Source organism: Pyrgilauda ruficollis, unplaced genomic scaffold, assembly GCF_017590135.1.
Source record: "Pyrgilauda ruficollis isolate IOZ18807 unplaced genomic scaffold, ASM1759013v1 scaffold23, whole genome shotgun sequence".
Taxonomy (NCBI): domain Eukaryota; kingdom Metazoa; phylum Chordata; class Aves; order Passeriformes; family Passeridae; genus Pyrgilauda; species Pyrgilauda ruficollis.
In genome coordinates this window covers 241,751-269,633 of record NW_024522539.1, presented here as the reverse complement: position 1 = coordinate 269,633, position 27,883 = coordinate 241,751, and the positions used below count along the sequence as shown (strand labels likewise).

The window sequence follows — 27,883 nt, the reverse complement described above, 5'->3', positions numbered from 1 at the left end:
TGCTACACAAATACTTTTATTTTCCCGTTAGGTCTTCGTTTTTTTTTTTTTTTTTTGTCCTTTTTTTGTCCTTTTCGGAACCCTTTAGTACAAAAGGCCTGTGGGGGGAGGGAGTTGCTCCATAAAACCAGAAGACACAAGACCATAAAGCCCACAAGGACCACAAACAGCCCCCCACCACACACAAACCCTACTTGTTAGTAAACTTTTCGCTTTTAAAAAAAACTGTATTTTTTTTTTTTGTCTTTTTTTTTTTTTCAAGGTTATCAATTCTAATTCTTTACTTTCATTTGAATACAAAACACATAAGTTTGCTATTATCTTTCGTGGCTCCCTGAGCTGAATTTTCTAAGCTTTCTTTGAAATCACTCCTCATTTGCTTCTGTCCGAAGACCAAGAAGGGCTTGCGTGGGCTTCCCCTTTTCTTCAAACATCCAAGCACGGAAAAAAAAAAAATAAGGGTAAATCCATAAATCCATCTATAAAAAACAAACCCCAAGGTGATTGTGTTGATGTCCCGTCAGTAGCTGAGGATCCGAGCGATTCCCCACCATCACTAACACACGACGCACGACAGGAGGAACAACTTTTCACCAGTGGACATCTCTGCTCAGCCTGGATGGCAAAGTCCCCACGGACGCTTCCGGAGGGGGGAAGGAAAAGGGGGAAAAAAACCCCAAAAAACAAAAAAAAAAAACAAAAAAAAAAACCAACCAAAAAAAACCCCCAGAATAAAATTGCCACCACCAAAACCATCAGTGGAATACAATTACAGCAGACAAAAATACACAACTAAGTGTACTGGGAGGGTCCCCCCTTCCCACGCTATTTCCTAGTCCAGTATTTACATTTTTCACAAGTCTTATGCGGGATGCACAAAAAAAAAAGTCCCAATAAAAAAGGAGTCCTTTATAGTGCCACCAAAGCCAGACGGAAAGAACCAGAAAACAAAACAACAAAAAAAAAAAAAATCAAAAGGAACCCCAAAACCTTAAAACCAAATAAAAATCCGTTTAGGGCTTCCATGTGTGCCAGAGTTGCAGATCTCCAAATAAATCCGAGTGTGGCGGTGCCGGGCGGAGCTGGGCCGGGCCCGGGGCCTCCCCTCGGCATTCCCGGAGCATTCCCGAGTGCTGGAAATCCCAGGCTCAGTAGATGACCTCGTAGACCGTGGCCTTCTTGTCCCCAGAGCCCGTGACGATGTACTTGTCATCCGCAGAGATGTCACAGCTCAGCACGGACGAGGATTCCTTGGACTGGGAAAAGCGGGAGGGGAGAGAACACATCAGGGTGGGAGGGAGAGAGAGAGAACCCAGCAGGGTGGGAAACAACCCATCAGGGTGGGAGAAAGTGAGAACCCAGCAGGGTAGGAGAGAGAGAACCCAGCAGGGTGGGGGAGAGAGAACCCAGCAGGGTGGGAGGGAGAGAACCCAGCAGGGTGGGAAACAACCCCATCAGGGTGGGGGAGAGAGAGAGAGAACCCATCAGGATGGGAGAGAGAGAGAGAGAACCCAGCAGGGTGGGAGAGACAGAACCCATCAGGGTGGGAGAGAGAGAGAGAGAACCCAGCAGGTGGGAGGGAGAAAGACAGAACCCATCAGGGTGGAAGAGAGAGAGAGAGAACCCATCAGGGTGGGAGAGAGAGAACCCAGCAGGTGGGAGGGAGAAAGACAGAACCCATCAGGGTGGCAGAGAGAGAGAGAGAACCCATCAGGGTGGGAGAGAGAGAACCCAGCAGGTGGGAGGGAGACAGAACCCATCAGGGTGGGATTCCAGGATCTCCCAGCAGCATCCATGCTGGGGGCAGCACCACATCCCGCACCTGACACCCATCCGGCCGCCCCAAAGGATCTCCCCTCTCTCCAGGATAATTGGGAATGGGAATCTGGGAGCAGCCCCCACCCCGTGCCTTTCCCAAGCTCTCCTACCTGGAAGATGCTGGCTCCGTAGGGCGTCCTCCAGGCGTTGAGCAGGTTGTCCTTCCCAGTGCTCACAAACCACTTCCCTGCGTTGGGAATTTGGGATCAGCAGCCGAACCCTGCTGGTGCCACCTCCCCAACCCTTCCCTGTCCCCACCGTCTGTCTGAGCCCAGAGATTTGGGACAAATGGCAAAACCTGGAGGGTCCCTGGGGAGTCCTGCCCAGCCCCACTCTGCTGGGACAATCCCAGTGCTGCTTCCCACTTCCAGTGGTGCTCCATGGCTGATTGCAGCCACAGCTGGGATGGGGTTATGGGAATAAACCATGCCAAAATCAGCATGGGGGTATGGGAATAAACCCTGCCAAAACCAGGATGGGGGTATGGGAATAACCCAGGGAATAAACCCTGGCAAAACCAGGATGGGTTTATGGGAATAAACTCTGGCAAAACCAGAATGGGCTTATGGGAATAACCCAGGGAATAAACCCTGCCAAAACCAGGATGGTCTCATGGGGATAACCACAGCCACAGCCAGGATGGTTTTATGGAGATAAACCCCACCACAACCAGGATGGGTTTATGGGAATAAACCCCAAGTGCAGCATCCATGGGATGGATCCTGCTGGAACATCCGTGCTCAGCCCTCCTTGCTGCGCTGAGCACCATCCCTTCCTGCGGTTCATGGACATCCCTGTTTCCCAACCCCTGGAAGTGCCCACGGCCAGGCTGGATGGGGCTTGGAGCACCCTGGGATAGAGGGAGGTGTCCCAGTTTAAGGTTCCTTCCATGCCATCCCATTCTCCAGGATCCATCCCTGCCCTGCTGCGGGCTCACCGCAGTAGGCGAACTTGAGGGAGAGGACGCAGCTCTCGTGCAGGTGCAGCTGGTACTTGTCGGGCTTGGTGTGGTGCAGCACCTCCACGTTGCTGCTCTCCATGCCCACCGCCAGCCACTCGCCCGTCGGGCAGTACCCCAGAGAGAAGATCTGCAGATAGGAGCGGGATAAGCGGAGATCAGCGGGAATTCCCAGCCCTCCACGGAAGGGTGGGATGGGAGATCCTCAAGGTGACTCTCCCAACACAGCTGCTCTGGGATGTGTGGCACTGCTGGAGCTGCTGGCCAGCCGCAGATGGGTGGAGCAGGCGGGGAGAGGCAGATCCCTGCGATGGGATGGCTCCATCCCTGTGTGTCCCTTGCCAATGGGACACAAGGTTCCAGCTCTGCCCCTCTGGATCAGGGCTCTGGCAGCCTCTGCTGGAGGAGGCAGGATCCTGATCCCTGACCCCTGCTCTCATCCCACCCCCAGGGCACCCAGAGATCCCTGTTACATCCACAGGCATCCCATGAAAAGAGCTGCTTCCTCAACAGCAGCCTCATCCTGCAAGGATGGAAAAGAGGAGCTGGCACAAGATCCAGGGAGCCCCATGGCTCCAGCATTCCCGGGCCACCCCGAAACCAGCGGGAACAGCCACGCTCGGAGCTCCCAGGGGGTTTTCCCAGCAGGAAAAGCCCCTCCAAGGGCCAGGGGCCGAGCAGGACCCCCTGTTTTCCGTGGGGATGGATCCCTGAGGCTGTGGCCCCGTTCCCTGGCCCTACCTGGGAGGTGAAGTCGTGCTGCTGCAGCTGCCGCCCTTCCCGCAGGTCCCAGGAGCGCACCGTGTTGTCCAGGCCCCCCGTCCACAGCTTCGTACCGTCGTGGGAGATGTCTATGCAGCTGGCCCCGTCCGTGTGCCCTTGGAATTGCCTTGGGAGCAGAAAAAATGATGGAGTTCTGCAAGGAGAGCGCTAGAAAAAGCACGGAGCTGCGTTCAAGGTGCTCAGATGATGTTTGTGTGGCTCGTCCACACACCAAATATTCCTGGAAATCCATCCAGGAGCATCCTGGGCTGAGGAGCACCAGCCTGGCCAAGGATGGGGCTGGCTTAGGGATGAGCACCAAGAGATGGTGAAGCATCACCAGAGGGTGTTCCAGGTTCCAGCCCCGAGGGGATGGGGGACTCCCCATCCCTGGAATGTTTAAGGCCAGGATGGAAGGCTTGGAGCAACCTGGGATAGTGGAAGGTGGTTTTGCCATGGAAAAGAGGAAAGGGACATCAATGGGACAAAGAGGAAAGGGACCATGATGGGGAGAAGAGGAAAAGGGACCATGATGGGCAGAAGAGGAAAGAAACAGCAATGAGGTGGGGAAAGAGGAAAAGAGAGATTGATGGCAAGAAGAGGAAAGGGATGTTGACAAAAGAAGAGGAAGAGGGACATTGACAAAAGGAAAAGGAAAACTGATAAAAGAAAAGAGACATTGATGGAAGGAAGAGGAAGTGGGACATTGACAAAAGAAGAGCAAAAGGGACACCGACAAAAGGAAAAGGAACACTGCCAAAAGGAAAAGGGACACTGCCAAAAGGAAAAGGGACACTGCCAAAAGGAAAAGGGACACTGCCAAAAGGAAAAGGGACACTGCCAAAAGGAAAAGGGACACAGCCAAAAGGAAAAGGAACACTGACAAAAGGAAGAGGACCACGGCCAAAAGGAAAAGGGACACTGGCAAAAGGAAAAGGAACACTGCCAAAAGGAAAAGGAAAAGGGATGTTGTGGGGGAAGAGGAAAAGGAACACAGACAGGAGAAGACGAAAAGGAACGTGACGGGACAAAAACAACCTCAAGGTCCTTCCCACCCCACCCCACCGCAGGACCCCTGGGCAGCAGGAGCCCGGCGGGGGCTCACCTGACGAGGGTCTGGTTGTGCAGGTCCCAGACGGCGATGTTGCCGTCGCTGCAGCACGAGAAGCACACCTTGGCGTCGGGGCTGATGGCCAGCGCGTAGCACGCGGGCGCCGACGACGTCAGCTCGGCCTTGATGCGCGGCGTGGGCGACGCCAGGTCCCAGATGGTCAGAGTGCTGGCCTCGCCCCCCACGATCAGCGTGCGCCCGTCCGGCAGCAGCTTGCAGGAGCGGATGTAGTTATCCCTGTTCTGGGGACACAAGGGACCGTGAGGGACGGCCTGGGGACGGGGGAGACGGTGATGGAAGGGGAAGGGGGCGGAGAGGAAACGGGATGTGGAGGGGGAAGAGGAAGGGAGTGCAACGGGGTGGGAAAAGAGGAAAAAGGATGTTGATGGGGAAAGAGGAAAAGGGACGTTGATGGGGAAAGAGGAAAAGGGACGCTGATCGGGAAAAGAGGAAAAGGGACGTTGATGGGGAAAGAGGAAAAGGGACGTTGATGGGGAAAGAGGAAAAGGGACGTTGATCGGGAGAAGAGGAAAAGGGATGCTGATTGGGGAAAGAGGAACAGGGACGTTGATGTGGAAAGAAGAAAAGGGACGTTGATGTGGAAAGAAGAAAAGGGACGTTGATGGTGAAAGACAAAAAGGGACCTTGATGGGGAGAAGAGAGGTAACGGGAAGAGGAATAAGACAGTAACAGAAGACAAAGAGTTGGTAACAGGGAAGAGCAGCAGGATGTTAAGGGGGGAAGAGGAAAGGGAGGACAGAGGGGGAAAGAGGAAACATAAATGACACCGTGGGGAACAGAGGTTGATGTTAACAGGGAGAAGATGATTAACAACACGGGAGGCGGGTGAAGGCAGGGGACACAGCCCTGGGGACAGCAGCAGCCCCACCACGGGGACGCCAGCCGCGCCAGCTGCTTTAGTGGCAGAGACCCCAGTCTCTGCTTTAGTGGCAGAGACCCCAGTCTCTGCTTTAGTGGCAGCGTTTGACTCCTTGCTCTGCCTTAAAACAGTTTAGTGAGAGGAATGGGAAGGGGGTTGAGGAATGGGATAAAGGGCCAAGGAAGAGGAAGGAAAAACCCCAATCCAGTGGCACATGCACGTCACCCCACCTCCATCCCCAGCCCTTCAATCCAAAGCACAGCTGGCTTTGAGAAGCAGCCCCAACCTCCCAGCCCTCCCCCCAGCGAGAAAGGAGCTAAAAGTGCTACGTACAGCTCCAAAGCTCACCATTGGTGACCGGCCGTAGGCGGCGGCGGCGGCGGCGGCCGCGCTCATCTGCGGGGGGAGGTTGTGCAGCCCCGCGTAGGCGCCGGGGCTCGTCAGGGACCCGTTCATCTCGTGGTGCCCCATCATGGCAAAGGGCGCCGCGTAGGAGCCCGCGATGGAGATGGGCGTCCGCAGGGCCGAGGCTGCGGGAGGGGGACACGGTCAGGGTGGGGACACGGGCACGGCTGGGACACGGGCAGGGAGCTGGGGACACGGGCACGGAGCTGGGGACACGGGCACGGAGCTGGGGACACGGGCATGGAGCTGGGGACACGGGCACGGAGCTGGGGGGACACACGGGCACGGAGTGGAGCAGAGCACAGCCACAGAAAAACCCAACACCATGGAGTCCAACCCCACCTTCCTCCCAGCCCAGAGCACTGAGTGCCACATCCCTGGACACCTCCAGGGACGGGGTCTCCACCACCTCTCCCTGGGTACCGTTTTCACAAAGAAATTCCTCCTGATGTCCAACCTGAACTTCCTCTAGCACAGCTTGAGGCTGGCCCCTCATCACAACCCTGCTCACTCCACGACCAGCCCTCCCTCCTCACCCCATCATCTGTCCAGACCCAGATTAGGTCCCCCATAAACCTGACTCCCATAAATGCAATCCCCGCAGAGCTGCTGTTCCCCATTGTCAGGGACAAGCCGAAGTTGTGCTGGGGACAATGGTGACAACCAGTACCCACCCAGGGGGTCCATGCCGCTGGGTTTGCCGGGCATGGGCCGCAGCCCCGGGGTGCTGCTGGTGCCCGGGGTGGGAGCGTCGTTCCTGGGCGTCGGAGTGTTGGACTTGAGGCCGGGCGTGGAGGATTTGTCATTCTGGGGGGAGAAGGGATGGAGAACGAGGGATGAGCTCCAGCTGCTGGGAGCCACAGCCCCTGCCCCAGGGACCCCCAGGAGGGACGTACGTGGCCCAGGTCCTTGGTCTTGGAGGAGGGAGTGCTGCTGGAGGAGGCCACCGAGGCCGGGCTGTTGGGAGCGTCCCCCTTCTTCAGCCCGCGGGCTTTGTCCAGGCCGTTCTCCGGGGGGGAATGGGCCGGGCTCACCCGGGGGGTGGCGGGGTCCTGTGAGGTGGGAAAAGCCTTGGAATTCCCACAGTGGGAAGGAGGGGCTCCCTCCGGCTTCCCCTTCAGGCCGGTGTTGGGAGGTTCCTAAGGAATCAGCTCCCACATCCCAAAGCCAGAGCTCACCTCGTTGGAGACATCGACCACCAGGTCATCGCTCTTGTCACCATCGCTGTCCTGGAACACAAAGCGTGTCACACCCCGCAGAGAGCTCCAGAAACTGGGGGAACCAGCCCCCCAAGGAGCCAAACCACCCCCAACAACAGCAGGACACCCGGGCTGGAGATCAGGGGATATTTTTTCATGGAAAAGGTGGTCAGGTGTTGGAAGGGGCTGCCAGGGCAGGGGTGCCTTCAGCCAGGGGAGTGGTTGTGGCACTTGGGGACACAGATTATGGTGGCCTTGGCAGTGCTGGGGGATGGCTGGACACCATGGCCTCCGAGGCCTTTTCCAGCCTGAACGACCCCATGGTTCTCTGCCCCAGCTGACCCACATCAGAGCTGGAAAGCAGCACCCCAACCCCGCTTGCTGCCCCCAGGTGCTGCCCAGGTGTCCCCGTGGCCTGCAGGGCTGTCACTGTCACTCACATATCGGCTCATGCTGTCCTTCTCCTCCGCTTTCCGCTTCTTGGAGTCGATGCTGTAGTCCGTGGAGCTCCGGTGCTTCTCGCTGGCCCGCAGGCTCTCCGAGGGGGACACGGAATTATTCTGTGGGGATGGGAGAAGCTTTGAAGGGGGAACAGAAGGAAACAAGGCTACACAAACAGCAGGCCCCAGGGGACACACACAGCCCTGTCCCAGCAGCGATGAGACCCCCTGGTTGCCCCCATGCCACGGGATCCAGGGGACAGATCCAGCATCAGCCTCGCTGGGAGCACTGGGAATGCTGTGAGGATGCCCATGGACACCTGAGCTGCTTTGCTGCAATAGCAGGAAAAAGCAGGAGGAGGTTGTTTATAAAAACATCTGGGAAAAGCCACATGGCCAGGAATGGCAGAACCCAGCTCTGGAATGGCACAGCTCTGCTCCTTGGGAATTCTGTCCTTGACTCAAGCAGCAAAGCCCAGGACATGCTGGCATTCCCAGGAAAGCTCCAGAGCCCGGAGTTCTCCCTCTGGCAGAGCTGGGAGCCTCAGCCAGAAGGAGCAAAGGAACGGCTGCATCCCAGCTCTGGTACCAAAGGACATCCACAAAATGTTCTGGAAAACCCACGTGACCAGGAGTGCCATGGCACAGGGGGAATTCTGCCCTTGCTCCAAGCAGCAAAGCCCAGGAGATGTTGGCATTCCCAGGGAAGGCTGGAGGCAAACACGGCAGCACAAGAGGAGAATGCCTGGCCCTGATCCTGCATTCCCTCCCCTCAGTCCCTGGGATCAGCAGGATCCATCCCCATTCTCTCTCTGCACATTCGCACCCCAGTCCCTGGGATCAGCAGGATCAACCTCCATTCTCTCCCCTCAGTCCCTGGGATCAGCAGGATCCATCCCCATTCTCTCCCTGCACATTCCCTCCCCAGTCCCTGGGATCAGCAGGATCCATCCCTGTTCTCTCCCTGCACATTCCCTCCCCAGTCCCTGGGATCAGCAGGATCCATCCCTGCCCTCTCCCATCAGTCCCTGGGATCAGCAGGATCCATCCCGGTTCTCTCCCTGCACATTCCCTCCCAGTCCCTGGGATCAGCAGGATCCATCTCTGTTCTCTCCCTGCACATTGCCTCCCCAGTCCCTGGGATCAGCAGGATCCATCCCTGCTCTCTCCCCAGCCTGCCAGCCCCGCCGTTCCTGAGCCGTGCCCGCCTTTCTTCCCCGGCTGAAAGGGAGAACCAAAGCAGTTCATGTTTCTCCTCGGTCCCCACTAAGCAGCTTTGGATAACACGGAGCTCTTTCTTCCCAGGCAGTCATGCTGAAAACCCTCCCAGCTCCCAGAGAATCATGTCAGGCATTTAGAGGCATCGATCCATTCAGCCCCGCTCCTGGCCCGCCGCCAAGGAACTAAATATTTTTTATTGCACAGGCAAAGGCTGGGGAAAATATGAATGACTAACGCTGATTATCGCACACATTAAACCTCCACGGGGAATACCCCGGCTCGCAGTTTATGGATTGGGAAGCTGCCCGGCTCCGACGGCCCCCTGCCCGCCCGAGGAGCGGGTTAATGATGCCCAATTCCCCTCTGCCTCTCCCCCCTCGCAGAGCACTTCCCTTCCTTCCCTTCCCCGCTCTCCAAAGGGCCGTTTGTGGGCTCGGGGCTGGCAGGAAATCGCTGCCAAGCCGCAGCTCAGCCGGGCTTTGTCCTGGCAGCTTTTCACACGGAATGCTGGGCTGGGGAACGAGCTCCGGCATCACCGAGCCCGACCTGGAGCCAGCCCCACCCTGTCACCAGCGCAGGGAGCTCAGGGACACGTCCAGGCCCTGCCTGGACACCTGCAGTGCCTCCCTGCGCTGCCCCTTCCGACGTTTCACGGCCCTTTCCATGGAGGAATTCCTCCTGATGTCCCATTTTCCCTGAGCACTGGGGTGGGAGGTGCTGGCTCAGCCCCATTCCATGAGCAGGGCAGCCCCCACCTGGCTCCTGCCACCCTCCACATCCTCTCCATCCCAGCTCCCAGGGAATCCATCCCAAGGGCAGCCTCCGAGGTGTCTCCAAAATCCAGGGATTTCCCTGGTTAGGAGCTGCTCAAGCTTCCAAGTCCTGCATAATACGGAGAAATAACCAACCCCATCCCAGATTAGGTGGCCCCAGAAATTGGGGGAGTGATCAGGAAGGAACCAGCTTCCCTGAGCACCCAGGGGTTCTGGTCTGACCACGCTCACTCAGCCAAAATGATGGAATTTCCTGACGTTCTGCCACAAGCAGAGGAATTTAAATCACATTTCCAAACCGCCACCACGGAGAAGGTGACTCCGCTCATCCCAGCACAGCCCTTCCAGGCAGGATGAGGGATTTTACTGCCTGGTTTATTATTTAACACGAGCTGTGCCAAAGGCAGCCCTGCAGCTCCCAGCCACCAGGTGGGTTTTTAAGGGATAAATCAAACTCAGCCGTGCAGCCACCAGCCAGTGGGAGCAAAAGGAAGGAATGGCACTTACTGCACTTGAGTCTCGCTCTTCAGGAGATGCCAGGGCAGAGGGGAGGGCACAGCCAAAACAGAGACAGGAAAATAAAGTTAGGATAAGTCTTAAACCAGAAAAATAAAACCAGAACCTCCTCGTGCTCTTAACTCAAGCCCTGTCAGGGCTCTCTCCAGCTTTAGAATCTCCCTCCATCCATCTCTCCCATCCAATTCCTGCCCCTTTTTGTCTGCGTGATTTATCTGGCCAAACACAGCTGGACATGCCCTGGATCCAAAGGGAATGGCAGCAGCCCCAGGTGTCTGTCCCTGGAGTCACCCCACGGCCCTGGGGGCACAGCTCCACACCCAGGAGGTGGCTCAGCCCTTCCTCTGTACCCAAATTGTGCATTTTCCCTGGAATCTCTGGCAATCTGAATCCATGCAGGAAAAGGAATGGAACAGGAGCATGGCTGCCAATGGTTTTGTCTCACCGCTTTTTTTCCCACCCCAAATCCCCCAGCAGAGCCCAACAGCTCAGGGAGGCTGTGGGAACCTGCCCTGCCAATGGGAGAGTGGAAATATCCCAAATCCTCCTGTACTGGTGGACAGGGGGATCTGCCAGGACAATGCTGAACACCACTGGTTTGCAGCTGGATCCACAGACCCTTCCATCTGCTAACAAATGGTCAGATCCCACATAATGGGGAAAAACACCAAGCTCCTGCTGCACAGAGCTGGATCCCTGACCACGGCAAGGCTCTGGTGGTGATGGAGAGGAGGAGGAAGAGGAGGAGGGTGAAGGCTGCTTTCCCATTAAGGCACAGCACAGGAACTGCAGCCAGGCTCCACCAAAGGCTGAGCATCATTTTAGGGAATTCTGCATCCCTGAAAGGGTAATCCCATGATCTGAATGCAGCTGACCTGAGGGATGGGGTGGTGGGAAATGAGCCATGACAGGACCAGGGAGCTCCCCCAACATCTGAGGGACCCGGAGCAACTCCTGAGGAGGCCACAGAGCTACTCCAAGGGCTGGAGCTGAGCTGGGAACGTTCCCCTGGAGAAGGGAAGGCTCCATGGAGAACTCAGAGCCCCTTGCAGGGCTAAAGGGGCTCCAAGAGAGCTGGAGAGGGACTTGGACATGGGACAGGACACAGGGAATGGCTTCATAGCGGAGAAGTGGAGATTCGGGTGGGATATTGGGAAGGAATTGCTCCCTGTGAAGGGGCACAGGGTGCCCAGAGCAGCCGGATCCCTGCAAGCGCCCAAATCCCGCCGGGATCCCCCCGGTGTCATTTTTAACCTTCCTCTTCCTTCCAACCAACCCACCCCGGGACTGAGGCCGCGGGATCAGCTGCCCCTCTCACCTCTGTGGTCCAGGTCGTGGTGGTTCTTCTCGTCCTTGACGGCCAGGTGAGCCTGGCTGCCCAGGGCGCCGAGGGCCAGCAGCCCCGAGCTGGTGCCGGTGACCGGCGGGATCCCGGGCGGCTGGAGCCCCGAGGGGTGCGGAGGCAGCTGCACCGGGGGGCCGTGGGCGGCGTGGGAGAGGTGCTGGGCCTGGAGCTGCTGCTGCTGCAACGAAAGCACCAGTGAGCCGGGAGGGAGCGGGGGACGGGGGACACCGAGGGACGGTCCCGGGAAGGGACGGTCCCGGTGGCGCTGGGAGAGGCCCCGCTGGATGCCTGGAAGGAGAAGCCCCGTTAGCAGGAGGGCTGAGGTGCCCAGGATGTCCCCAGGGATGTCCCCGGGGATGTCCCCAAGGACACAGCCCTCTCCCCACACATGGCTGCTCCCCAGGACAATCCTGCATTCCCGGAATTCTGAGGACATGGTTAGTTTGGCTTTTCCAGCAGTAAAAGGGGGGGAAAAAAAAACCAAACCAGGAATCCCACCCAGGAGGCAGAGAGACTCCATGGCTGGAGGGTAGCAGCTAAACCAGTCAGAGGGAGAAAATTCCAGCACCCAGGAGCCTCCCAGGCAGCTCAGCACAGGGAAGCTCTGCTCAATTGCTCAGGAGCAGCTTCCAGGTGCTTCATGGGGGGAGGAAAATTCCACACAATGGCCTGGTCCCATCAGGATCCTGCTGCTCCCAGCCCCTTCTGACAGGGGATAAATCCTGCAGGGATCCTCCATTCCCACCATGGGGTTGGACATAACCCCCCACATTCCCTGGAGCTGCAGCCCTGCCAGGATGGCACAGGCCCTCAGCTGCTCCCAGGGTTTTTTGGGATTGAATCCCAGCCATCCCATCCCAGCACTCCCCCAGCCATGGAGATTCACTGCCCGCCCCAGCTGAGCTGGAAAAAGCTGAACTGCAGCTCTGGGGAGAGAAGGGAAAACCAGACACACTCCCTGCTTCAAACACAACCCTGGAAGAAAACCAGCTGAAATGCAAGGAGCCACTCCCGAGAGCCCCCAGGCCTGCCCTGGTGCAGCCAGGAGGGTCTTGGAGCTGCTGCTGCTGCCCGGGACCCTCCTGCCTGCACCCACAGCCCCTCCAGCAGCATCCCAGCAGCTCCAGGGAAATCACATTTGGGCATCTGAACACAACAGGAATCACGGGCTGGGGACACCTGGAACGAGGGGACACCCAGAATGAGGGGACACCTGGAACGAGGGGACCCCCAGGCTGCAGCAGAGCCCCCCCAGCCCACTCCAGATCCCCACAACCAGCCTGGATCAGGATTTGTCCCAGGGCACTCTGAGGGGCAGGGGTGGACAGCAGGATGTGCTGGCACAAGGGCCAGCCCAGTGGACACCCCCAGGAACACACCAAAAACACCCCCGGGGATGGAGGACTCCCCAAAACACCCCTGGGGATGGAGGGCTCCCCAAACCAGCATCCCCGGGGATGGAGGGCTCCCCAAACCAGCATCCCCGGGGATGGAGGGCTCCCCAAAACACCATCCCCGGGGATGGAGGGCTCCCCAAAACACCATCCCCGGGGATGGAGGGCTCCCCAAAACAGCATCCCCGGGGATGGAGGGCTCCATTCATGCTCCCAACAGTTCCATCAAGGAAATTTCCAGCCCATCTTGGCCAGAGCTGCAGCAGGTGCACCCAGGTGCCCCTGGATCCCTGCAGTGCCCAAGGCCAGGCTGGATGAGGCTTGGAGCAGCCTGGCACAGTGGCAGTGTCCCTGCCATGGCAGGGGTGGCACTGGGTGGGATTTGAGGTCCTTCCAACCCAAGGCATTCCATGATTCCATGGTAAGTTTCCCCACACCAAGTCCAAGTTTTGGGGGAGCAGCTCTGGTCCATTCCCGATGGAAGGGCCCATTTTGGGCAGCAGGTGCTGATGTCCTGTCCCACTCCGTGGACACAGCAGGATGGAGCAGGCCCTGGCTGGGCCACCCACCCCTTCCAGAGCTGCCTTCTCATCCCTGTGGGATGGAGAGGGAAATCCCCATCCAGAAGAAGATTCCAGGTGGGAGCTGAGGGCAGAGGCCACAGCCCCAGGCGCAGGAGATCCACGGAAGCAGCTCTGACATCCCAGCTGCAGCAGCAGCCACACGGAGAAAGCCATCAGGCCTCTGCTGCAGGAAATCCATAAATCCCTGAGCCCTCCAAAAGCAGGAGCTGGCTCTGCCAGCAGGATGGGAAGCATCCTCAGGATGGACATTCCAGAGTGTCCCAAATCCAGGACACGGAGCAGAGCTGGGGGCGAGGGGCACAAGGTTGGTCCCTCAGCAGCTCCTCAGTGGCAGGATCAATCCTCTGGCACCAAAACAAATGGAACAAATCCTTGGGGCTCTTCCCAACCCCCATTTCACAGGATTGCCAGAGGCAGGGCTGGCCACTGTAGCAGAGAACGGCCCTGGGTGGTTTTCCAGCACCTCCAACCATTCCCACATTCCTCTCCTGGGAGCTCTCCATTGGTATTTCCATATTCCATCCCTGGAATCCACCAGCATCCAGCGGTTTATCCTCAGCAATCTCCAGCTTCCAGAAACATCTGCACGCTGTAGCTCATCCCAGCAGCTTTCCACCCACAAAAGGGACGTGGCCTCGTGGGACAGCAGCACTCCAACCCCCAGGGCGTGGATGGCAATTCCAACCCTGGAACAGCCCAGGGGACAGCACAGCCCCACCACGAGCCAGGCAGCAGCACCGTGGGGAGAAGAATCAGCACCTGGACTTGCTCCAGCAGAGAAGAAAAAACTGGGATTTCTTCCTGGTTTTCAGGCTGCCAACAGATAAATCCAGCCGGGGGCTCGGTGAGCTGCAGGAACAGCCCCTGCCAGGACGTGGAGGCAAGGTCAGCACACAGCATCCCTGGTGGCCCACAGCAACACCTCCACGCGGGTTTGGTTTTCTCCCCTCTGGCAGGGAAGAGCAGAATCCGTGTGGGATGTCCTGAAGCCTCGTCCCGGGGTAGCCAGGATGCCAGAGCAGGGCTGCAGAGCTCCATCCGTGTCCCAGGCAGGTCATTCCCGTGGCAAGGAGAGCAGGATGAGCCAAGGAGCCTGGGGCTCATCCCAGGGTGGTGCTGCAGCATTCCCAGGTTCCCAGTGCACCATCCTTCCCGCACATCCTTGGGAACAAGGTCCTGGAGACTGCGAGGAGGGGCACAAACCCCACCTGGCACTCGGTGGCACAGAGTGTCCCCTGCTGGAAAGGCCCCATCCCATCCCTTATCCCAAGCCTGGAAATGCTGTGTTCCAACAGCAACACTGGCCGAGGGCCTGCTGCAGCATTCCAGGGATGGGGAGGCTCTTTGGGAACCCCAAATCCCCCTGCCCAGGGACTGAGGTCCTGCTGGACAAGTGACACACACAGGACAAGGGTTTGGAGCAGCATTCCAGGATCGTGGAGTGCCTGAGCCCATCCACAACTCAGGATGCTGCACTGGGGCTCCAACTGAATTCCAGCATCACTTTGGGCTCCTCCTGTGCTGGGAGTGATGTCCCCAGTGTCCCAGGAAACAGGAGGCTGGGGAGGGATAACAATCCCAGACACGAATCCCTGCACAGCCAGCCCGGGGCAGCGCCCACGGAGCGCCCGGGATCCCTCAGCGGTGCCACACGGATTTGGGGACACGGGAAGAGGGTCCAGATTTGGGAGGAAGGCTGGCAAGGAGTGTCTGCTGGTGGAGTGGCTTTAATTGGATTATGTCCATCACGCTCCATGCCTTTGTTCCCGATTTAATGGTTCAGCACTTCAGTTCAGCGCCGGCGTTAAATTTAGTGACGGAGTTTAATCATTTCCAGGGCAATCATTTCCAGGGCCACAACCAAATCAAGGCTCCATTTCAGCCCAGCCTCGAGCGCAGGAGCTGAGAGACAATGGCCCAGATGCATAAAATTAACAGTTCTTGACCTCAAAAGGGGCAAAAAAAGAGCTTTGCACCGTTTGGGGGGGGGTTTGGGTGTTGCAGGATCTGCACCGGGGTGTTGGGGAAGGCTGGGGACAGTGGGGCCACCCAGGGCTGGAGCCCAGGGACACCAGGACACCCCAGTGCTGAGCAAACCAGCCCAGGGACGTGTCCATGTGGGCAGTCCTACAAAAACACCCTGCTGAGGGCAGGGCAAAACACCAAATCCTTTGTGTTTGGGGGCTCAGGGGCTGGAGCTGCCACCCAAACCAGCCCCATGCTCCAGGAGGAGCATGGAACCATCTCTAAAAAACCATGGGAGGCCATGGAATCACCATCCCCTCAAGCCATGGAATCACCATCTCCTCCTGCCAGCAACAGCCCCACACTAACAAACCACTCCATGCACAGAGGGGAGGAAGAAAAACCAAATCCTTTGGAATTTGTGTCTTTGTGGGCACCAGAGCAGGTGCAGGAGCACAAATCCTCCACCCCAACCAGCTCCAAGCTCTGGGATGAGCCTGGAACCATCTCTGAAAGCCACGGGAGGCCATGGAATCACCATCACCTCCTGCCAGCAGCAAGCCTACAGCAACCAACCACTCCCTGCACAGAGGGGAGGAAAAAAGGCAAAATCCTCTGGATCTTCTGCTCTGGGAAGCTCTGGAGCAGCTGCAGGAGCACGGACCCAGCACCCAAAGCAGCTCCAGGCCCCTGGACAAGCCATGGAAAGCCGTGGGATCACCGAGCAGCAGCGTGTCCCTCCCTGCTGGGCCAGCCCAGAGGAGATGCCCGTGATTCCTGCTGGGAGCTCCTCAGGGAGGCAATTAAAGGGCTGGGCTGGCTGTTAATGACAGCAGGGCCTCGCTGTGACCCAGGGAAGCAATTAGCCAGGGAATGGGGGTCACGGGCCTCCTCATCCACCTTAATTGAATTCCAGGATCTGCCACTTCCAGCGGCTCCTGCTCCATCCCCAGCCCACCCCAAACGGGTGAGGAGCAGCAGGAGGCTGCAGGGTCACCCCAAAACTCAGCTCCCATTCCTGGGGCACTTCCCAGGTGGCACCAGCCCCACCAAGAGGGATCCAGCTGCTTCCTCATTCCCAAAAACTGCAGGAGCCCAGAGCACGATTCCACAGTTGGTGACACCCATAAAAGGCAGGAAAATGGATGGAAGAGCAAGTTAGACACAGAAAATTATAAAGATCCTTGAAGCCTACGAAGTGTAAATAGTTATTAAAAAATAAAAATCATTATAAATGAGTCTTTTCACAAAGAAACAAAGCCAGAGGAGCTCTGGAGCCACCTGCCCAGGACGTGGGTTGGGAATTCCGATGTCCCAGGGTTTGCTGCAGGACCAAGGCAGTGACAGCAATTACAGAAAGGATTAGAATTGTTAATTTTCAATCAGAACCCTTCAATCTGTGTGGGAAAGGGTCAATGCATGGAACAACAACTCCTCAGAGGGCACAGCACATTCCACACCAACAGCCCGGCAGAGACAAGCCTGGCCTCAGGGGCTGGGGAGGCTCCCATCCCAAATCTCCCCAGAACATCCCACTGCAATCCTGGAGCTGCCAGGGGGGCAGCAGCTCCCAGCCCTGTCCTGCTGGGGTCAGATTGGGGCAGTTTTGGGGTTTTGGGACAGCCAGGAACTGTGGGATTGGGGCAGTTTTGGGACAGCCAGGAGCTGTGGGATTGGAGCAGTTTTGGGTTTTGGGACAGCCAGGAGCTGTGGGATTGAAACAGTTTTGGGGTTTTGGGACAGCCAGGAACTGTGGGATTGGGGCAGTTTTGGGGTTTTGGGACAGCCAGGAGCTGTGGGATTGGGGCAGTTTTGAGATTTTGGGATGGCTGGGGACTGGGAGCCACCCTGTGTGCCCTCCTGAGCGCAGGGTTGCCTCTGCATATGGTAAATGATAGGAATAAAAGGGGAATACACACGGTGAGAGGCAGATTGGGAAGTCCACGTACCCCGATGATAGCATTCAACTCCGTCATTGTCACTTGCTTGGCACGTTCAACAGCCTGGGCCACCTGCTGTTGGTGCTGTGGGGACACAGGGCCTGGGTCAGCCACAGCCCGCTGCAGAACCCCCCAGGCATGGTTTTCCCTGCTTTTGGACCCTACTTTGCCTGTTTTTCCCTATTTTTTTGCCCTATTTTGGGTGCACCAGCCCAGGGGGACCTCCCAGCTCCTCAGGGAAAAGGGGAAGCCCCTCGCAGCCTTCTGGGCTCAGTGCAGCCCCCCCAAGCTGAGCAGAGCCCCTGCAGGGCCCAGCTCTGCCCACCCCAAGGGTTCTCCAGCACTCAGGCAGGATTTAAATCCCATTTCTCACATGCAGCCCCCACCCAGGGACTCAGCACTGCCTGCCAGGGAGGGGAAACCCCCGGCAGAAGTCACACGCCCTCAAAAGAGGGCGTGGAAAAGTCCTTACCTCTTGTGACAGAAAAGGCATGATCTGGGCTAAAATCGTGTTCAGTCTTTTAGCAATTTCTGTCTGAAAAAAGGGAAGACGGAAAAGCAGCAGTCAGCACCCAGCAGCAGCCTCCCACGGGTGGCACCAGGCTTCCTGGCAGCAGCACTGTGTGCCCTTCCAGTCCCTTCCCAAAATCCCTTCCCTGCCCCCTGCCACAGATCCCTTCCCTGTCCCTTCCCAAAATCCCCTCCCTGTTCCCTCTCCCTGCCCCTTCCCAAAATCCCCTCTCTGTCCCCTCCCCCTGCCCCTTCCCCTTCCCAAAATCCCCTCCCTGTCCCCTCTCCCTGTCCCTTCCCAAAATCCCCTCCCTGTTCCCTCCCCTCTCCAGGGATGCTCCTGATGGGATGGCCACCTCCCCCTGCCCCTTCCCAAAAATCCCCTCTCTGACCCCTCTCCCTGTCCCTTCCCAAAATCCCCGCCCTGTCCCTTCCCAAAATCCCCTCTCTGACCCCTCTCCCTGTCCCCTCCCATGGAGGCAGCAGCTCCCAGCACAGGCACTGGGAGCCCCCTCAAGCTCTCCAGCCCAGAGACACTTCCCTGCTTCCCTGGGACACTTCCATCCCCTTCCCACCAGGGGATGAGTGTCCTGGAGCAGCCTGGCAGTGTCACACCAGCCTGGACTGTGCTCCAAGAAAACAGCCAGCTCATCCTGGGAGCAGCTGCTGCATCCCAGGAAATCCAGGGTTTGGTGGCCCCTCCATCTCCTCCCGCTCCCAAGGCTGCCGTGGGGGTTTGGTTTCTCCAAAGCACACTTGGCAAAGGCCACCTGCCCTGTGCAGGGAGATGAGTCCCCAGCAGGGCTGGGGCTCTGCTCTGCTCCCTGCCCACGGGTGGGATTCCCTTTGCCAGCCTCACATCCTGCTCTGGAGACAGCCTGGATGCACCAACACCTGCCAGCTGCACCCTGGGGGAGCTTTACTGGAGGAAAAACCCCAGTGGACACCCAGCCCTTGCTGGGCATGGTGGGACACTGCTCCTGCTACACAAACAAGCACCATCAACATTCCCAGCAGCACCAGGGAATGGAGACACTGGGAAAATCCTGATCTGCCCCAGCCTGGAGTCACCCCCATGGAGGGAACAGCCCCACAGACCCCAGAGCTCCGGGTCCTGCTCCAAGGGGTCCCCACAGAGCTCCCCATGGGCTGCAAAGCCACAGGAACATTCCTGGCCATCCTCTCCTCCAGAAGCACTCCTGGAGATCAGGTTACACCTGATGCTTTTCTTAGGAATTAGCTCTGTGGGAGCTTCCAGGGATGCTCATGGTGGGATGGCCATGTCCCACCCCAGGGATGCTCCTGGCGGGATGGCCACGTCCCACCCCCGGGATGCTCCTGGTGGGATGGCATTGTCCCTCTCCAGGGATGCTCCTGATGGGATGGCCACGGCCCATCCCAGGGATGCTCCTGGTGGGATGGCCATGTCCTGGCTCTCCAGGGATGCTCCTGATGGGATGGCCACGGCCCATCCCAGGGATGCTCCTGGTGGGATGGCCATGTCCTGGCTCTCCAGGGATGCTCCTGGTGGGATGGCCATGTCCCACCCCAGAGATGGCCGTGTCCCTCTCCAGGAATGCTCCTGGTGGAATGGCCATGTCCCACCTCAGGGATGTTCCTGGTGGGATGGCCATGTCCCACCCCAGAGATGCTCCTGGTGGGATGGCCATGTCCCACCCCAGGGATGCTCCTGGTGGGATGGCCATGTCCTGGCTCTCCAGGGATGCTCCTGGTGGGATGGCACTGTCCCTCTCCAGGGATGATCCTGGTGGGATGGCACTGTCCCTCTCCAGGGATGCTCCTGATGGGATGGCATTGTCCCTCTCCAGGGATGCTCCTGATGGGATGGCCACGTCCCATCCCAGGGATGCTCCTGGTGGGATGGCCATGTCCTGGCTCTCCAGGGATGCTCCTGGTGGGACAGCTGTGTCCCACCCCAGAGATGGCCGTGTGCCTCTCCAGGGATGCTCCCGGCAGGATGGCCGTGTCCTGGCTCCCAGGGGTTAACTCTGGCTGCTCCTGGCCGAGGCAGCTGTGAAAACAGCTCCAGCTCCAAGTCAAACACGGCCGAGCGGCCGCGAGGATCCAGCGCCACAACAATGGCCGGAGCCGAGCGCTGGCACGGAATCAAACGCCCCGAAATTCCTTCCGCCAGCCCCAGCAGCTCCTTATCAACAGCACAAGTGATTAACCGGGAGAGCTCCGGCCTCCTGCTGCCAAGGAGCCTCCTGCCTGGGACAGCCACAGCCAGCCCTGCTCCCACACCCCCCTGTGCTCCCCACAGCACCCCAAATCCACCCCGTGGCTCACCCTGCTGATCCCACAGCCCAGCTCCCCGGGACAGCTCCTACAGCACCCCTGGGTTTTAAGCCCAGCCAAAGCAAAGGAGCCCTCAGCTCCACCTGCTCTCAAGCACCCCGAGGAAAATCCCCAAATATCCTAATTTGGGGGAGAAATCCCAGTGGACACCCAGCCCTTGATGAGGATGGTGGGACACTCTGCTCCTGCTACACAAACAAGCACCATCAGCATTCCCAGCAGCACCAGGGAATGGAGACACTGGGAAAATCCTGATCTGCCCCAGCCTGGAGTCACCCCATGGAGGGAACAGCCCCACAGACCCCAGAGCTCCGGGTCCTGCTCCAAGGGGTCCCCACAGAGCTCCCCATGGGCTGCAAAGCCACAGGAACATTCCTGGCCATCCTCTCCTCCAGAAGCACTCCCGGTGATTGGGTTACACCTGATGCTTTTCTTAGCAATTCCAGAGGCAGGGAACGTGCTGGCACACCGTGCCAAGGCAGGGACGGCTGGAAGTGACCACGGCTTGGACTCAGGTACCCTGGCCACAGCCACCAAGTCACCGGGATCATCGTGGCCCTGAGCGTGAGGATGCACGGATCCAGCAGGCAGCCGGGGATCACGGAATCCTGGAACAGTTCGGTCAGAAGGGACTTCAAAGCTCATCCAGTTCCACTCCCTGCACCTTCTAGGAGCCCAGATTGCTCCAGCCTGGCTTTGGACACTTCCAGGAATGGGGCAGTCACAGGCACCAGTGTCCCAGCCCCCTTTCAGGGAAGGATTCCTTCCCAGTATCCTGCCTGTCCCAGCCCTCGGCAGTGGGAAGCCACTCCCTGTGTCCCATCACTGCAGGGACGCTTTGCTATGGTGACCTCTGTCCCCAGCACCAGGCTCTGGCCAGCACAGGGTTTTCAGCACCCAGCACTCCCACAAGAGCCGGGCTGGAAGCTCCAAGTGCCAAACCCAAGCCCAGCCCCGGCGCCGTGGCCGGAGCAGCCGGGCTGGCACCATGAGTGCCACCAGGCCCCGTGGTGCCACCGCCGTGCCCTGCCACGGGAAAAGCTCCTTCCAGGCTTTTTGGCACTGCACTTTGATCAGATTATATTTAGCTGCAGCTCCATTAAAGATTTGTTCCTCCAGCTCTGGCTGTTGGATGGGGATGCGGCCGCTGCTCCAGGAGCTCTGCCCTGGCAGCTCCTGGCTTCTAGAACAAATGTGATCCATGTTTGAGGGGACAGCACCAGCCAGCTTCCCTGGGCTGCACCCTGGAGAAACACAGCATCCAGCCAGGCTGATTCCATGGAGCAGCCAGGGAAGGAGCTGGGTTTTCCCCGGACAGCCCTGAGCAGCAGCACACGTGATGCTTCCACCTCTAAATGCAAAACTTCCAAGTGAGATGTGAAGCCAAGCTCCCCGTTCCACACAGAAAGAGACTTCCCACGTGGGATCCAGCGAGCACAGAGATATTGGATGTCCAAAATATTATGTTTACAACAGTGAGGTTTCCTGCGAACACGAGATTCAATAGTCTTTAAATATTTGCTCACTTTCCCTTTTCCCATTCCCTGGCACATTAAACTCCAGTTGTCCCCATTACAACTTTAACCGGGAGGGAAGGGGATTCTCTGGAATGCCAGGAACAGGGGAGGGCTCCATGCCCGACACCTTCCCCTTCACAGGGCTCATCCATCCCCTTGCCCAGAGCCCCTGAGCCCCACCTCGAGCTGCTCCTGCCAAGGAAAGCCTCCATTCCCACTGCAGGTTGCCATGGCAATCCCAGCTCCGCATCCCCTTCCGCTGCCCTGCATCTTCCCTGGACCAGGGCGGATCAAACACCCGCAGGGGGCACGGGCAGAGGCTCCCAAACACCCCGGGAGCCAATCCCGGGATCCTCCTGGCTGTTAAAAAGGGCAAGGAGTCGGGAGAAGCTGAAATCCCAACTAATCCCCCCTCGCTCTGTGCCCCTGCCAGGAATCTGCCCTGCTCCCTGCCCAGAGCCTCCCGGCGTGGGGTTTCAGCGAAACCAGAGAAAACATCTGCACCGGTGATAAATCAACACCGGCACCACTTGGCCCCGGCTGAGGCTCCTGTCACCTGCTCTTAAAATGGCCAGAGCCACCAGCAGCATCCGAAGCACTTGGGGACACAGGGAGCTGCTGCTGGGCTCGCAGAGGTGGCAGCTCGGTGTTAGAGAGCTGGGGCTGGCTGGGCCCTGCTCTCCCAGCCCTACACCTGGATGGGGCAGAGGGAATTTAAAAATAACCCCCCGGGTGTCAGTCACAGCAGAGCAGCCTTAGAACTGACCCAAAGGCTGGGAGTGCAGAGCTCCAGGCTGGATCCAGGCTGGGGGGGACACCCAGACAGGGCTCTGGGTGCTGGGGACGCTCCTTGTGCCAAATTGTCTCAGCCTTGGATGTCCAGGAGGCAAACGGGAGCTGTAGAGATGTGCCAGGCATGGGGTGACCCCCCCAGGCAGGTGCCAGCATCCCCCCATGGCACAGGACAGGACACAGATCCCTCCTGGGCTCCCTGCTCCTGGGAGGATGGAGCTGCCTGCAGGAACCAGCCCCACTGGCATTGTTCAGCATCCCAAAACACCCTGCACAGAGCACCGCAAAAACCCCTGCACAGAGCACCCCAAAAAAACCCTGCACAGAGCACCCCAAAAAAACCCTGCACAGCAACACCAGACCGGCAGAGAACACCCCAAAACACCCTGCACAAGACAACCCCAAAACACCCTGCACACATCACACACCCCTCAACCTCTCCCCCAGATGGAAAATATTCTGGGAAGGGAATCCCACCAGGCCATGGCAGGTGGAGCCCCAGAACAGATTTTGGGCCACACCAGCCCCAAGTCCTGTCCCTGCTGCTGGGTTTATGAGCGGGATGAAGGATGGGGAGAAGGTGCTGAACACAGAACACTGCAAAACACCCCAAAACATCCCTACTTACACCCTCAAATCCAGGCATCTCCAGAGGTGGGAGGGAACACCAGGATTAACCAATGCCCTGCTCAGACACCCCACCAGTCCCACCCTGTGACTCAGAGCGTTGTCCAAACGCTCCTGGAGCTCTGGCAGCCTCGGGAATGTCAGCATTCCCTGGGAAAGAACAAATCCACCCGCACACCCACAGGGCACCTCGAGCCCTGCAGGGGCTGCAGGAGCACGGCCCCAGCACCACCCCAACCTTCTGCTCATCTCCAAAGCACAGCTCCCCCCAAACCCCAAGGCTCTGCACCCCACAGCCCCCTCCAGACCCCCCCAAACCCTGCCCCCCCGGCAGGAGGAGGAGTAAATCACACTGAGGCGTGAAGCACCAGCAGCATTTGTTGAAACCAGGATATTGTCTCTTTAAGCACATGAAAATCAGGCCCTTGAGCAGTGTGGTTCTCACTCGGGCGCACAATTATGGGTACTTTCAGCTGTCTACCACTATTTCAAGTGCTCTCTCCAAGCGGGCTGTCAATGGCATGTTGAAAGCTATTTGTGGCTGCTATCGTTATTAGCAAAGTGGAGAGCCTGGCTGATGAGAATTAAATTCAGGGCGGGGGTGTGGAGGGGCAGGACACAGCCCCTCATTAGGGAATTACCACCAGCAATGGGGTAAAGCTTGCAGAGAGCCCCAAAACTCGGCCAGGAGCCCCCAAAACTCAGCCAAGAGCCCCCCAAATCCAACCAGGGAAGACAGAATTCCCTTCTGCCTTGGGAGTGCTGAGAGCACAGCTCACAAATTACTCGGCTTCTGAAGTATTTAGCAAATTATTACCTGGCACTCCTTGCTAACGAGCACGACAGAAAGGATATTGTGTTCCCAGAATATTCTAGAAACACACACACAAAAAGCTGCCTCTCTCCCCTGGAAGTGTTGGGGGGTTTAGGTTTGTTCCAAGCATTAGGCAGGAAAACAAGAAGTGCTTCTGTGGAGCGTTCTCAGCCATAACAAGAAATCAAAGGCAGCACAAAGGTTCTGTCCTCCGAGGTGTCCCGTTTCCCCACGCAAAATGAGTTTTCCTTTTGGAATGGTTATTGCCCTCGGCGATTATCCACGGAGATCTGCACAGAAACAATGCACGGCCGACAGGGGAAGGGAAGTTTCTTTTGGAAAAATCAATTAACCCGACCGAAGGGAAAAAAAAAAAAAAAAAGTTTTGTCGGGGTTTCAAAAGAAAACTCCTGATTGGAGTCGGGTTTAGGAAAGCTGAGCCCGGGGAAGGAGTTGAGTTCAGCAGGAAGACTGATGTAAGGAGCAATTCACTGCAGCCGACTGGGGAATCACTTCCTAAATATTTCCTTGCATATGGAGCTGTTTATGAAACTCCATTTTTTCCCTAATGAGAAACAAAACGAGAAGAAAGAGGGGGGGAGAGCATAAAAAAAAAAAACAAAAAAAAACAACAACCCAACCCCACACGCAGCCACATATGCACACACTTAATATTCAGCGTGGAAGAGATAATCTGTTATATAAGCCCACAGACAGACAATCCCCTTTTGCTTAAAGATGAAGTATCCATCAATGTTTGTCTGGAGCAGATGTAATCACAAGCAGTCAAGTCTGGAGGGCAGGACACTGCATGAATAATTCAAGCACTTCAGTCTACTTGATTGTGTGCAGATAAACACAAGTCAACCGCTAAACAGGTCAGCTGATAAACTTGTTTGTTCAGGACCAGCCACCCTCAGCCAGATGCCGGCAGGACCACGCCGCAATTAGCGGGATGCCTTGCGGGATGCCTGGCGGGGGGATGCTGTGCCGGGGATGCCTTTCAGGGGATGCTGCGGCCCCGGAGAGGGGGGAAAACCCTCCCCGGGTGCCCGCTGCGGTCCGGCGCTCCTCGCCCCATTTTCGCCTGGAAGCGCAGCCCGGGCTGCTTTGTTTGCTGCGATGCTGTCAGTTAAAGAAGGAGACAGCTCCAGCTTCCCCAAGTTCCCGGCAGATGTCACCGGGAAGAGCCCGGGCGGGCACGGGATGCTGCTGGAATGGCTCGCACAGCTCCCGGCAAAGCAGTGACCACGCCGGGCATCCCGGGCTGCCGGCACCGGGAACCACCAGGACAGGCGGGGATGAGCCAAAGCGGGAATTCTGAGGAATTCGGAGGCTCCTCGGCCAGCCCCGAGACCCCCGCGGCACACGGAGGAGGGGCTGCTCCACCCGCACCTCCCGGCGCTGCCAAACCTCGGGATGCACCCATGGACCGGGGGAAACACTCGGGAACGTCTCGGGAACGGCACCTCCCGGCGAGGGAAACAACCCAACATCCCAGGCCATCACTCCAGCATCTCCCAGCGAGGGAACCGACCCAACACCCTCGGGTGTCACTCCAGCATCCCCCAGTGACGGAACCAACCCAACATCCTGGGGTGCCATTCCAACATCTCCCAGCAAGGGAGCCAACCCAACATCCTGGGGTGCCATTCCAACATCTCCCAACAAGGGAGCCAACTCAACATCCCAGGCCACCTTTCCAGCATCCCCCAGTGACGGAACCGACCCAACATCCTGGGGTGCCATTCCAACATCTCCCAGCGAGGGAACCGACCCAACATCCTGGGGTGCCATTCCAACATCTCCCAGCGAGGGAACCGACCCAACATCCTGGGGTGTCACTCCAGCATCCCCCAGTGACGGAACCGACCCAACATCCTGGGGTGTCACTCCAGCATCCCCCAGTGACGGAACCGACCCAACATCTGGGGGTGTCACTCCAGCATCTCCCAGCACCGAGCGGAGCCATCCAACACCCAGGTAGGAGGAGGGTGGGCAGAGGAGACCCTGAGCCCCAAGAGCCTGGCCTGGGGTCACTCCATCCCTCCAGGTCACCCCGGAGCCCCCCGGTGCTGCCGAGGTGGCCGCAGGCTCCGTGTCCCTCTGGCCGCTGTCCCCTGCTGGCAGCAGGCCGGGCCTACCCCACAATCCCGAATTTTGGGGTGTTCCCGAGCACCCCAGCACAGTCCCCCCAGCCCGGGGGTCCCCGCAGCCCCCGCGCAAGGACAGCGGGGCCGGGCAGCGGCCCCGGGCTGGAGTCGGGATTATCTCCGTGGAAGGAGATATTTATAAAAAACTGAAGACTAAGCAGGAATTATTTTCGCTGCCCCGTGACTACGGCGCAGAAAGGCGAGGGGAGGAAGAGAGAGGCGCATTCAGAGACGCTGCTTTGCATCTCATCAGCGCCCTGCGAGCCTCCGAGGAGGAGGAGGGCGATGCCGCTATTAAGCCAAACCACTTTGGAGTTGAATGGGGCTGATTTGCGAGCGGCAAAGTTGATGTCAACTTCTATCTGCCCTAAGTTCTTAATTAGAACTCCTTCTAAAACCAGTAAGCAGCAGCAGCACAAATAATCAGGTCTAATCTCAATAATAACTTTATTCCTTTAAGTTTTACCATCATGTGCGCAGCCTTTAGGCTCTTTACCGATAATCTTATCAAGGTAGCACACCACATTCTGCTGGGGCCTTCTCTATTTTTTTCCTTCAGGCAAGTTACACATTAGAGAAGACTGGAAGGGAGGGGAAAAAAAAAAAAAAAAAAAGCCAACAAAACCAAAAGCCCAACCAGCCCCAAACATTGCTTCACTTCCCAGATGCAAAGACAGCTCCGTGACATTGAGCAACACACGGTGAGCTCGGGAGATAATTCCCGGCTCGGTCTCACGCTCGGGCAGGGCCGGGAGCAGGGGATGACCTTAGGAACAGCCCTGCTGTACCCACAACACGAGCAGGGCCAGCACAGCAGCCCCTATCAGTGTTTTCCAAGCCTTGGGAACGCGCTATTCCAGGTATTGACCTCCCAGCACGGGAGGCGAGGCTGTTCTCACCTCTTTGCATAAACACTCTGCCTAAAACCGACATTCCTCGTGAATATCGACAAAATAACCCCACCGAGTGCCATCAACCTGCGGCTGCCAATTTAACAGCCGGGCCACGGGATCCCACCTGGAGTCACATCCCTGCCTCCAGCACTCATTCCCTATTTAGTGCAATCAGGGCCGATTTTACCTCAGGTGGAGGAAAAGGGCAACAGGAGATCAATCAATCACAACTTCCCCCCTCGAAATTACTCACCTGTTTGTGCATTTCAATATTCAAACCGTACGACATTTCGTAGTACTGGGGAAGGAGAGAAAAAAAATAGAAATAAATTCAATTAAACACCAGAGCCAAGGAGAATTTGAATTCAGTTCACAGAAGGTATTTGCATAAGGTCATTACCAAAAAGCATCCTGGGCAAAACTGGGCTTAAAGCACGGGTAGCCAAGGAAATTACACCTTATAATAAGCAGATGTTTATGGGTTTAACTGGCAGGCACTTAACGAGGGGACACTCCTTTTGACTCCTGTTTTCTCCTCCTAAGCTACTTAGAAAAACAAAGAGGCGCAGAGCTGGGTGACAGGCGTCTGCTCAGCCCTGGCAGAACAGGTACAGCCCGGAGTCTGGCCAAAAATCCAGCTTCTCACCGGGGGGGCGGATTTGTTCCCCCCCAGGGACCAGGGGAGCGCGGGGAGCGGCCGGGAAAGGGGGTGCAGGGTCCTGCCAAACCCATCAGAAACCCCAACGAGCCCACCCGGGGGCCCGCCATGCTAATTTAGCTTGAAAAAGAGCGTTTTGTGGCAACAAAAGTGCCCGTTTCCCTCGGGAAGGATGAACGGGAGGCGGGGGGAGGAGCTGGGATGGCTCCCGGGTGGCCTCGGGGCAAGCAAGGGGGGGACCCCCACCAGCACCAGGGATCCCCCCGAGCTCGGGGTCGCCGCTCCAGCC

The 27,883-nt window shown here is 57.7% G+C and overlaps 1 protein-coding gene across 1 annotated transcript; it reads right to left on the bottom strand.

Annotated features, from left to right (window-relative positions):
- On the bottom strand, nt 1-27,234 carry TLE3 (TLE family member 3, transcriptional corepressor). The gene is made up of 15 exons (XM_041468894.1): nt 27,190-27,234; nt 17,784-17,846; nt 17,321-17,395; nt 11,402-11,606; nt 10,075-10,091; nt 7,574-7,693; nt 7,113-7,163; nt 6,831-6,986; nt 6,609-6,741; nt 5,863-6,059; nt 4,644-5,011; nt 3,518-3,665; nt 2,756-2,906; nt 1,929-2,005; nt 1-1,256 (listed from the first exon to the last, which is right to left on the bottom strand). Exons 1-15 carry the CDS (start codon nt 27,223-27,225, stop codon nt 1,149-1,151), a joined length of 1,905 nt encoding a protein of 634 aa, XP_041324828.1. The 5' UTR covers nt 27,226-27,234; the 3' UTR covers nt 1-1,148.
- Between the last annotated feature and the right edge of the window lie 649 nt (nt 27,235-27,883).